This window comes from Microcaecilia unicolor, chromosome 1, assembly GCF_901765095.1.
Source record: "Microcaecilia unicolor chromosome 1, aMicUni1.1, whole genome shotgun sequence".
NCBI lineage: Eukaryota > Metazoa > Chordata > Amphibia > Gymnophiona > Siphonopidae > Microcaecilia > Microcaecilia unicolor.
This window is the reverse complement of record NC_044031.1, coordinates 24,750,654-24,762,727: the sequence shown is the minus strand read 5'-3', so window position 1 is coordinate 24,762,727 and position 12,074 is coordinate 24,750,654. Positions and strand designations below refer to the sequence as shown.

The following is a 12,074-nucleotide window of genomic DNA, read 5'->3' as shown; positions in this document are numbered from 1 at the left end:
AGGAATTGAGATAGGAATTTTGTGATACTTCAAGAGTCAGACAGCACACACCAGAATGAGAGAGTAATCTTCTTTATTTGCCAGCAAACAAAGCAGGACATCAGTTCTAGCTCTCTTCTCTCTCTCTCAGCTCTCTGGATGTTATGGCTTTTGTCTGTCCTCTTCAGCTCTCTTCTCTTCTGTCTGTTCCTTCTGCTCTCTTTCTCTCCTGTTGTCTTCCAGCTTTCTTTCAGCTCTCCTTCCTTTCTTCTGACGTAAACTGCTTCCTGCTCCTACTTAAATACTGTTCTATCCCCCTCCTAGCCTAGCCCCCCCTTACTCTCCAATTGGTAAGGAATAGATTGGTCACTTTGCCTCAACCAATCAGCTCCATACAAATATCAGTTACATAGGTTCCAGACATCCTAAACTGACCTCTGACCTGGGGCCCCCTCATGCCAGACATTTGGTCTCCAGAACTCTTATATTTTCCTTATGATTAATGTCTCATCTATAGCTTAAATTGCTTACTGGACTCTGGCATTCATTAAAGAGGTCAAAAGTCAGTCTTAACTTAATAGCATACAGATATACTTTCAAGACTATTCCTACAGTTACCTATAATTAATCAAGACTTTTCCTGACCTTTTTCACCTATCAGCTTATACACAGAACTAGCTAAGACCACAGAAAACTCAAACCACATGTTGGCCTCTTCACTGCAGTCTTTGCTTAGAAAATACAGCAGAGAGTAACATTAGATTTAAAAAGGTATTCTACATTTAACTACACAGAGTAAACATATTCTAAAATGAGCATTCTTATAAGACATATTCTAAATATCAAAAACTTGTATACTAATCTATTGCCCTCTCTCTAAACAGTATTTCTATCTAATCTTAAACTACAATATATCTGGCTCATTCCTTTGTCCATTCATAATAATATCCCTCAAGATTTAATAGTATACAGATGTGTCAGCTAGCATTGGCAATTCACAAAGGACAGAGTTTCATTTCTCACTGACCTTTCCTAACCTTTTGCTCAACAGAGTTCTAGTAATTAATTCCAGCCTGCATTCCTCCACTGTACTTGCAAAACTGAGAATTTGCAGAAATAGTATTTGAGCACCTTTAACCAAAATTAACCCTTAATATGATTTCTCAGAATTATGCCCATGGCTGCCTCAGTCTGACTCTTAAATCTGAATCACAACATCTTAAAAAGAGACAGAGCTGCGGCTTCTGTGTGAGGGGAGGGGGAATGGATTGATCAATGTCAGGCTCATTTCTTCCTCTGTGTGCCACATGCAACGTGTTTGTATCAGAGAAAGCATGGCATTGCCTGGCACTGCAGCCCCTGCTGCCCACCCTCCTGGAGGTCTCCTACCTGCTGAGCAGAAAACCCTGCAGCCATTCTCCTGCCCTCTCCACAGCACGTTGTCCAGCCCTGATGGCTCCCTTTCTCTCTGCAGGGCTCAAGGAACAGTCTGCTAAGAGTTGCAAAAGCAAGCACTTAGCTCCTCCCCTCCCCTCCAGAAGGAAGTGATGATGACACAAGGAGAAGCACCCTAAAGCTGTGAGGATGGATGCTGGGAAATGTAGTCCTGCAGGTTATTAATGCTTAACAAGAGAGCCAATGTTAGAAAGAATTCTAGAAAAGGGATTAATGTCTGTCTGTAAGCACGATAACAACCCCCTCCAAAATAAAAAGGAAAAAAATACAGAAATTCATCACATTAAGCATATTGGAAGGCAAAGTGAATTGGATAAGTACCTGGGTATTTTTTTCCAATATTCTCTTCCCACAGACAAACACAATCTGGTCATTGCTGTGACAGATCACCTCCCAGAAACCTACAGTCATTGGTAGGACCAGCTTAGGGGGGTGGGTGTGAGGAATATGAGGGTGAGAGGGAGAATGAAGGCACATGGAGGAACGAGGAGGCTGGAGAGGGAGGGAGACTAGGTAGAGAAAGGAAGGAGTGTTTTCCCCTGGGGGATTGGAAAAAAGAAAAAAGACTACAATTCCCAGCAGCCCCTGAGTAGGTCCCATGGTAGAAACAAGGACTTCAATCCCCAACAGCCCCCAGAGGAGGTCAGGAGAAGGGCAAGAGAAGGGAGTTGGAAAAACCTGTCCCAGAGAGCCAGGCTGAGGGAAGGAGTTCTGAACCTGCCCAATCAAGCAAATGGAGAGCAGCTGAGCAATGGGTGTGGGGAGGAACCTATGGACTGGCAAGGGGAAGGAACTAGAGCAAGAGGAGCCGATGGAGATTGCTGCTCTGACTAAACTGGAAGGAAAGGAGGTGAAACAGGAGAGGGCTGCTTGGGAGGAGAGCCTGGTAGAAGAAGGGAAAAGGTGGCTATCCCATGAGGGGAGCTGAGCGAACAGGTTTACCATGAAAAGGTTATGTGGGTGGTGGTCAGGGTATAATGCTGGCCTGGATGGGAGGGACCCTTGCCACTCTCCCTAGGTTGATTTCTTTTGAAAGGGAGAGAAGAGGAAGTGGTGGGTTTGGGCATAACTGCTATACATGAACTGCTGGGGAGTTTGAACCATTTTTGATCTACTGTGTTTGGAGAATTACTTTGCATAACTGCTTTATATGAACTGCTGAGATTTTGGAACATTATGGGATTTTTTTTGTTTTGAATACTATGCTGTTGAACTGTTATGCTTCTTGAGAAATGCTATGGTGGGAACTATCTTTGGAGGAGCAGTTGACACAAAGGGATTACAATAAAGTATAATGATCTGACCTTGTGGATTGCCATGTGCTCTTTAGCAGTGGATTACAGCACACAGCTCAGCTAAAGGCCCGAGGGACTCTACTACTACTACTACTATTTAGCATTTCTATAGTGCTACAAGGTGTACGCAGCGCTGCACAGACATAGAAGAAAGACAGTCCCTGCTCAAAGAGCTTACAATCTAATAGACAAGAAATAAAGTAAGCAAATCAAATCAATCAATGTGAACAGGAAGGAAGAGAGGAGGGTAGGTGGAGGCGAGTGGTTACGAGTCAAAAGCAATGTTAAAGAGGTGGGCTTTCAGTCTAGATTTAAAGGTGGCCAAGGATGGGGCAAGACGTAGGGGCTCAGGAAGTTTATTCCAAGCGTAGGATGCAGCGAGACAGAAGGTGCGAAAGTCTGGAGTTGGCAGTAGTGGAGAAGGGAACAGATAAGAAGGATTTATCCATGGAGTGGAGTGCACGGGAAGGGGTGTAGGGAAGGACGAGTGTGGAGAGATACTCAGGAGTCTTCCGGTGGTGGAGGCCTTTCAGGGGCCTGATATTTGAGAGAGATTTCAAGACCTGCCCCCAGCCCTGCCTCACTCCATCCACTCTGCCTCCTGGCTCCACCCCGAGCTCACCATAATTCTGTGGGCCACATCACTGAGAAGCCACCTGGAGGTGGAGAGTCTAGTTGCACAACAATTGATGGAGTATCTGACAGACTTCTCAATCCTCAATAACTCTCAATCAGGTTTTAGACCATTACACAGCACAGAGACAGTCATCACAACATTAATAACGAAATTCAGCAGACTGATATGCCAAGGTTAGAAAATCCTACTATGATTTGATATGTCGAGTGCTTTCGATGAAGTAGACCATGCAAACATGCATGGTCTACTACATGGTCTGCAAAAAGTGCAAAGTGATGGATGTGGGAAAGAGGAACCCGAATTATAGCTATGTCATGCAAGGTTCGACGTTAGGAGTCACAGACCAAAAAGGGATCTAGGTGTCGTCGTTGATGATACGTTGAAACCTTCTGCTCAGTGTGCTGCTGCTGTGGCTAAGAAAACAAATAGAATGTTAGGTGTTATTAGGAAAGGAATGGAAAACAAAATGAGGATGTTATAATGCCTTTGTATCACTCCATGGTGCGACCGCACCTCGAATATTGTGTTCAATTTTGGTTGCCGCATCTCAAAAAAGATATAGTGGAATTAGAAAAGGTGCAGAGAAGGGCAACGAAAATGATAAAGGGGATGGACGACTTCTCTATGAGGAAAGGCTAAAGTGGCTGGGGCTCTTCAGCTTGGAGAAAAGGCGACTGAGGGGAGATACGATAGAGGTCTATAAAATAATGAGCGGAGTTGAACGGGTAGATGTGAAGCGTCTGTTCACGCTTTCCAAAAATACTAGGACTAGGGGGCATGTGATGAAGCTACAATGTAGTAAATTAAAACGAATCGGAGAAGATTTGTCTTCACTCAACGTGTAATTTAAACTCTGGAATTCGTTGCCGGAAAATGTGGTAAAGGCGGTTAGCTTAGCGGAGTTTAAAAAAGGTTGGGTGGCTTCCTAAAGGAAAAGTCCATAGACCATTATTAAATGGACTTGGGGAAAATCCACTATTTCTGGGATAAGCAGTATAAAATGTTTATTTATTTATTTATTTGTTTGTTTGTTTGTTTGTAACATTTGTATCCCGCATTTTCCCACATGTTAGCAGGCTCAATGTGGCTTACAAAATGCAGTAATGGTGAATGCCAAGTATGGTAGGTATCAAACAAATACAATTAGAAAAAGGGTCAGGTAAGGTAGAGGTAAATGGGTACAATAAGGGACAAGGAAATAAGAAATAAAATGTCCATTGCAATGTATGTATAGATGCATAGTTGAGTTGAGGCATTTAAGTAGAATCAATAGGGTAGGCCTTGCAAAACAGGTTTTTAAAGTTCGCTTGAAGTTTGATGGTCATGCATCGTTTTCACAGTATAAAATAGTTCGCACTTTTTTGGGATCTTGCCAGGTATTTGTTCCCTGGATTGGCCACTGTTGGAAACAGGATGCTGGGCTTGATGGACCTTTGGTCTTTCCCAGTATGGCACAGTTACGTACTTATGTAACACCAACGACTCTGCTAGACAACATGGGAATTAGCGGTGTAGTGACAGCTTGGTTCAATGGCTTCTTAGGGATATCATATATAGTAAAGATGTCCAACCAGTTCTCATCCAGAATGTGGGGTACCACAAGGGTCCCCAATATCACCAATACTATTTAATGTTATAATGGCCCTACTCAGCAAGAAAATGGAAAACATGGGATTTAATCCATTTTATATGCCAATGATGTCATTATTTATTAACCTTCTCCCATACCATCTGCCTGCTCTTTCCAGGGTCTCCTGCCCATTATTTAAATTCTCACAAAGTTCCTGCCTCAGAGGATATCTGCACTGATTTGTTGAAAAGTCCTTGTTAAAATGGCTCTCCCAGTTGTCAGTCCATGTTTGCATCTCCTGGGACCGTAGGGTAATAACCTTAGCAGAGGGCTGCTGCCTGCATGCTCTGACAATCCATACTGGGCCTCATCGGTTCACATTCACACAACCAAACTTTTTGGTTTTAGTTTCCGCTGAAAGTGTTTAGTTTCTGCCGAAACTGAAAAAGCAATTTTCAGTATTTATATTCCGCCTAGACCGAAGCGGTTTACAATTTTCTTTTTGGGTACTGGTACTGTCCGTAATGGGCTAAGGGGTTTTCATATTATGTAACCTTTCCTCAGTCTGAAGTCCAGGATGTAGACTGGGGCAGTCTGAGGCTCTAATTCCTGTCACATGGAGCAGAGACAAACTGATCCCCCATGGCCATGGAACCAGCTTTATTTCTCTTCTCTCTCTCTAGTAGCCTAGTGGTTAGTGCAGTGGACTCTGATCCTGGGGAACTGGGTTCGATTCTCACTGCAGCTCCTTGTGACTCTGGGCAAGTCACTTAACCCTCCATTGCCCCTGGTACCAAAATAAGTACCTGAATATATGTAAACCGCTTTGAATGTAGTTGCAAAAACCTCAGAAAGGCAGTATATCAAGTCCCTTTTCCCTCTCTTTTTTTATTTAATCACGTAATGCAATTATCCTATTATAATCCTGGGATATGAGCAGGATCAGTTTATCTGTACCATACTTTGTGTTACTTCTGTGACTCTTTGTACCATACCTTGTAAGCCGCACTGAACCTGCTACCCAGCGGGAAAGAGCGGGGTATAAATGCTATAAATAAATAAATAAATAAATAAAAATCTTCCGTCAGTGCTGGGAGGGTCCAGTAGGTGGCAACAGTCAGTAGCAGCTCTCCCTGATCTCCTTCCCTGTGTCCAGATTCCCTTCTCTCTGATTCCACACTTCCCCCTCCCCTGACCCCTCCTCCCCCTCCTCTCTCTCTCTCAATGGAAAGCCTTTAGGAGCCTGCACTGAGCCATCAAAGAGGGAGCCAGGGCTGGAAGTTGTGCCTTGGAGAAGGGCAGGAGAATGGCTGCAGGGCTTTGTGCTCAGCAGGTAGGAGACTGGCAGGAGGTGGGCAGCAGGGGATGCAGTGCCAGGCAATGTCATGCAACCTCTGATACACACATGGTGCATGGAGCAAGCAGACGAAAAAGAAAGTTCTTCTTCCTGGTTCCCCTCCCTTCACAGGGGCTGGAAATGGTGCTGTGGAGAAGGGCAGGAGAATGGCTGCAGGGCTTTGTGCTCAGCAGGTAGGAGACTGGCAGGAGGTGGGCAGCAGGGGATGCAGTGCCAGGCAATGTCATGCAACCTCTGATACACACATGGTGCATGGAGCAAGCAGACGAAAAAGAAAGTTCTTCTTCCTGGTTCCCCTCCCTTCACAGGCTGGAAATGGTGCTGTGGAGAAGGGCAGGAGAATGGCTGCAGGGCTTTGTGCTCAGCAGGTAGGAGACTGGCAGGAGGTGGGCAGCAGAGGATGCAGTGCCAGGCAATGTCATGCAACCTCTGATACACACATGGTGCATGGAGCAAGCAGACGAAAAAGAAAGTTCTTCTTCCTGGTTCCCCTCCCTTCACAGGGCTGGGAATGGTGCTGTGGAAAAGGGCAGGAGAATGGCTGCAGGGCTTTGTGCTCAGCAGGTAGGAGACTGGCAGGAGGTGGGCAGCAGGGGATGCAGTGCCAGGCAATGTCATGCACCTCTGATACACACATGGTGCATGGAGCAAGCAGACGAAAAGAAAGTTCTTCTTCTGGTTCCCCTCCCTTCACAGGGCTGCTGCTCTTGAGCCAGCAAAGAGGGAGCCAGGGCTGGAAATGGTGCTGTGGAGAAGGGCAGGAGAATGGCTGCAGGGCTTTGTGCTCAGCAGGTAGGAGACTGGCAGGAGGTTGGCAGCAGGGGATGCAGTGCCAGGCAATGTCATGCAACCTCTGATACAGAAGCAGAAATGAGCCTGGCACTGCTCAATCCCTTCAAGCAAGGCACAGTGGCCCCCCACAGGTGCACGGAGCCGCCCCTAATATGGCGCCGTGCCACGATGGGCATGCGCACCGGGCCAGCGGGGTGCAACTAGGCGTGACGGGCACATGCCCACCGCCCAAAGGGCACCCTGCTGAAAAGGGGGCAGAACTACAGAGGGGTTTAAAAGCCCTGGGCGGAGCCCGGACGGCCTCTTCAGGTGTCCGGGCACCAGCATACACCCAGCCCCCCCCCTCCCCAGTTTACTGTGAATTGTACTTGTATATCCTTGTCGCAGCTTTGGCGGGGTATCCAAGCCTGATGGTATAAGCTAGGCAGCTAGGATAGGTGCGCTTACGGTTGAGCTCCCCTGCTGGGAGGCGGGGAGCAATGTTTACGATTGGTCAGTCTTGCTAATACGGCGGACTCGGTTGGTTAATGAGCCAAAGGCTGAATGTCGGATAATGAGCCGAAGGCTGAATCTGGCTTGGGTATACCTAAGGTCTTACGATGTATTGTATCTAAATAAAGCTACGACCGAGTTGTGCCATATTTAAGAAAATACCATGTGTCGGGTGATTATTATTGTGTCTTTCTTGTAAATATCAGATAACCCATATGCCCGAGGGGTCTCGGCTGCCTATATTACTGGGCTATTCCCTGCAAGCACCTCGGGCTCTTCTTCCTGATTCCCCTCTCCTCACACTGCAGCTACTCATCCACTTTCCTCGCCGTCCACTGCAGTCAGCGCCACGGGTCCTCACTCGTTCGACCCGCACCGTGGATGGCTCAATGACCCTCGGATTCTCACAGATGGCTTGCTTCTGGTCGTTCCCGTCAGGATCATCCTTCTCTGTTTAAGGCAGATTGTCTTGGAGTTGCACTGCTAACACCCCTGAACATCAAGTATAAGAGTCAGACAAGGAAGGGGCAGTTTTGCTGTCCATCCTGTTCTCACTTCCAGGTTCCCTCTTCTCTTTCTGATTCGGTGCTTTGCATTATTAACAGGACCCCACCCCCTCCATCATTACTGCCTGCCAGGAATCAGGATCCAAAGGAAAATCTGTGCCCTGCCCCCTAATCCTTTCCCTTTATCGGTTGTTAACACCAGTGGACTCCCAGCCAGCAAGAGGGACTGATGAGAGGGATTTGAAAGCAGACGATCAGCAGCAGTTGGAGGATTCAGTGAGGCTATATTGGCTGGAAGGAGAGTTTTGGGAAGCGAGTTCCAGATGGGCAATAAATTGAGTGGGGTTAAGAAGGCCAGATTGGCAGAGAGCGATGGAGCCCAATTGCATAATGTGTAGTCCAATCAGGCTGGATCTTCTACTACTTTATCATCCACCCCCAGTGACAGCATCAGTCTCCTTTAGTGACTTGCAGGCTATTTTGACTCATCGTGTCATTAATTCTTCTAACCCTCTGGTGTTGGAGGATATAAATCTTCACTTGGGAGATCTTACAGCTCTCTATGGGGGTGCGCAGAAAAATGGCCCTGCTCTACTGTAAGTACATGTTTTGGATGCGCGCAGATCCATTTTTCAGCGCATCTGTAAAAAAAAAAAACCTTTTTAAAATTTTGGCTGAAAATGGACGTGCGGCAAAATCTGTGCATGTCCATTTTGGGTCTGAGACCTTACCCGCCACCCATTCACTTAGCGGTAAGGTCTCACACGTTAACCAGCGGCAATGGTCTACGTGCGGAAAATGCCTTTTACCTCCCAGTTAGCGCCACGTTCCAGAAAATAAAAATGATTTTCCCAGCGCATGTAGTGGATGCGCATAAAAAATGGAATTACCGGTAATTCCAAATTGACGTGCGCCTATGCAGTTTAGGGAAAGGGAAATGGACTTGATATACTGCCTTTCTGTGTTTTTGCAACTACATTCAAAGCGGTTTACATATATTCAGGTACTTATTTTGTACCAGGGGCAACGGAGGGTTAAGTGACTGCTCAGAGTCACAAGGAGCTGAAGTGGGAATCGAACCCAGTTCCCCAGCAACAGAGTCCACTGCACTGACCACTAGGCTACCTCCTCCATTCCACCAATAAGAGCCAACCTCATCAGTGATGTCACAATGGCTTGATTGCCCGATACTTGGCTCACTTCTGATATTGTGATGTCATAAGGGAAAGGGGACTGATCTACCGCCTTTCTGAGGTTTTTGCAACTACATTCAAAGCGGTTTACATAGATTCAGGTACTTATTTTGTACCAGGGGCAATGGAGGGTTAAGTGACTTGCCCAGAGGTCACAAGGAGCTGCAGTGGGAATCGAACTCAGTTCCCAGCAACAGGTCCACTGCACTGACCACTAGGCTACTCCTCCATTCCACCAATAGAGCCAACCTCATCAGTGATGTCACAATGGCTTGATTGCCCGATACTTGGCTCACTTCTGATATTGTGATGTCATAAGGGAAAGGGGACTTGATCTACCGCCTTTTCTGAGGTTTTTGCAACTACATTCAAAGCGGTTTACATAGATTCAGGTACTTATTTGTACCAGGGCAATGGAGGGTTAAGTGACTTGCCCAGAGTCACAAGGAGCTGCAGTGGGAATCGAACTCAGTTCCCCAGGATCAAAGTCCACTGCACTAACCACAGGCTACTCCTCCATTCATTCCACCAATAAGAGCCATCCTCATCAGTGATGTCCACAATGGCTTGATTGCCCGATACTTGGCTCACTTCTGATATTGTGATGTCATAAGGGAAAGGGGACTTGATCTACCGCCTTTCTAAGGTTTTGCAACTACATTCAAAGCGGTTTACATATATTCAGGTACTTATTTTGTACCAGGGGCAATGGAGGGTTAAGTGACTGCTCAGAGTCACAAGGAGCTGCAATCGAACTCGGTTTCCCAAGATCAAAGTCCACTGTACATCTTGCTACCAGCACATCTAAGAAGACAACTTCTATTCCAGGAAGGACTGTGGAAGACAGGAGAGCTAGATTGAATCCTGAGATTGTTGCTGATTTCTTATTAATCCACAGATTAAAAAACATAACTGCTTTATAGGGCATATTATTCCCCTCTAGGGCATATAGAATGGGTTGCATTTTAAACCCCTGGACATTTTAACAGGGTGGATTAGGATTCCTGGTGTAGTAGAAGGGTAGAGGGTGATGGGGGGGGGGGGGGGGTTATTATAGCTGCTCATTGTTATTACTGTTTTCTATTTGTAATTTATACACAACAGTTGCACCGCATATTGTTCCTTTTTATACTTGAATAAAAAGATTTAAATATAAAATCATAATTGTTTGAGGCTTCTGCAGATGAGGACAGAGCCCACGGGGATGGAGCAAACTTTGTCCCGTGTCATTCTCTAGCTAACAACTCAACGTATTACAAGGTTTCGTATCTTATTTGAGCAGGGGGCGGTAATGTTTTACAAAAACTGTTGCAGACAGAACAGCGTATGATTTACGAGTGGAGAACAGTGACCCTATGGGACTGAATAAGAAGTAGAGTGGTGGGTCTATAAGTAAGCAGGGCAGTGATCGAGGGTAATACAGACTGCGCATGAGTAGTGTGAGTGAGAAGATGGACCCCATTTCCTGCACTCCGTGGAGGGGACTGTTTCGGCAGAAGCCACAGAATAAAGCATGAACGAACTGTAAGGTGAGCAGTCATGCAGAGGACGATATTGCTTAGAAATGTTATGGGCAGAAATAGATTATGTAAGCTTCCGTGCCTTATTTACTGTGTTTAGAGTCGAAGACGTCTTGAGCGAAACGCGTAGGGCATTGACAGTATCAAAGCGATGAGAACAGCGGGAAAGAAAAAGGGCATCCTCCCCGGGAACTCCGTTCACTGGGTAAATCTCTCTTATCTGCATCCTTCTCCTCCACCGCTAACTCCAGACTCCGTTCCTTTTATCTTGCTGCACCATATGCCTGAATAGACTTCATGAGCCGGTACGTCAAGCTCCATCTCTGGCCATCTTCAAATCTAAGCTAAAAGCCCACCTTTTTGATGCTGCTTTTAACTCTTAACCCTATCACGTGTTCAGACCCTTATTTTATCATCCTTACTTTAATATTCCCTTGTCTCTTATTTGTCCTGTTTTGTCTGGCCTAATTAAATTGTAAACTCTGTAGAGCAGGGACTGTCTCTTCATGTTCAAGTGTACAGCGCTGCGTTCGTCTAGTAGCGCTATAGAAATGAAAGTAATAGTATCAAGAGAGAGAAAAAGTCTACTTAATTGCAAAAGATCTATGATATAAGCATCATCGACTTACCAGGAAAAAGAGAGACTTTTCGTACTGGAGAAGCGTTATAATAATACGACGGAGCATCAAACGCACCAATAAGAGGATTAACAAGATAAGACTCAGCAGACCAGTGATATGAATTTACGAAGAGCACGTGGTGACACCGTGCACACGCAGACGTTTCGGATTCATGATTAAAAGAACTGAAGGAGATATTCACTTGTTAATAATACTAGTAAAAAGGCCCATTTCCGAAACAACATGAAACAGGCGCTAGCCAGGTTTTCCTCATAGTGTGTATGTTTGAGTGAGTGTGTGTGTCAGAGTGACTGTGCAATTGTGTGTCAGAGAGAGATTGTGTCTGTGTGCTTGTATATTTGTGAGTGAGTGTGTGTGTGTTTCAGAATGACTGTGTGCGAGTGCGTATGTGAGACACAGTGAGTGTGAGAGAGTGTGTTTCCCCCCCTCCTACTCCTCCCTCCTATACCCTTCTTCCCCTCTCCCTCCTCCCCCCTCTCTCTCCCCTCTTATGATAGCTAAGTAGCATCCCTTCCCTTTCGGGCTGCAGGAATACTCCTGAGAACTGAATCTGTGTGTGTCAGAGAGAGATTGTGTCTGTGTGCTTGTATATCTGTGAGTGAGTGTGTGTGTGTGTTTCAGAATGACTGTGTGCGAG

At 45.9% G+C, this 12,074-nt stretch overlaps 2 protein-coding genes across 3 annotated transcripts in view; one reads left to right on the top strand and one right to left on the bottom strand.

The window, feature by feature from the left end:
• The window catches only part of LOC115463343 (oocyte zinc finger protein XlCOF6-like), a 389,691-nt gene that overhangs the window by 16,250 nt on the left and 361,367 nt on the right, over positions 1 to 12,074 (bottom strand). The window lies entirely within an intron of this gene.
• Positions 2,312 to 12,074, top strand: part of LOC115463914 (protein ZNF783-like) — a 30,187-nt gene continuing 20,424 nt past the window's right edge. The window contains exon 1 of one of the 2 annotated variants that reach the window (XM_030194573.1): positions 2,312 to 2,337. Coding sequence is in view for 1 of the 2 variants with exons in the window: in XM_030194572.1 (XP_030050432.1) it covers positions 6,243 to 6,269 (27 nt within the window). In the remaining variant the exon portion in view is untranslated. Of the gene's footprint in view, positions 2,338 to 6,155; positions 6,270 to 12,074 lie in introns of those variants that run through there. The other variant, XM_030194572.1, reaches the window with a different exon arrangement.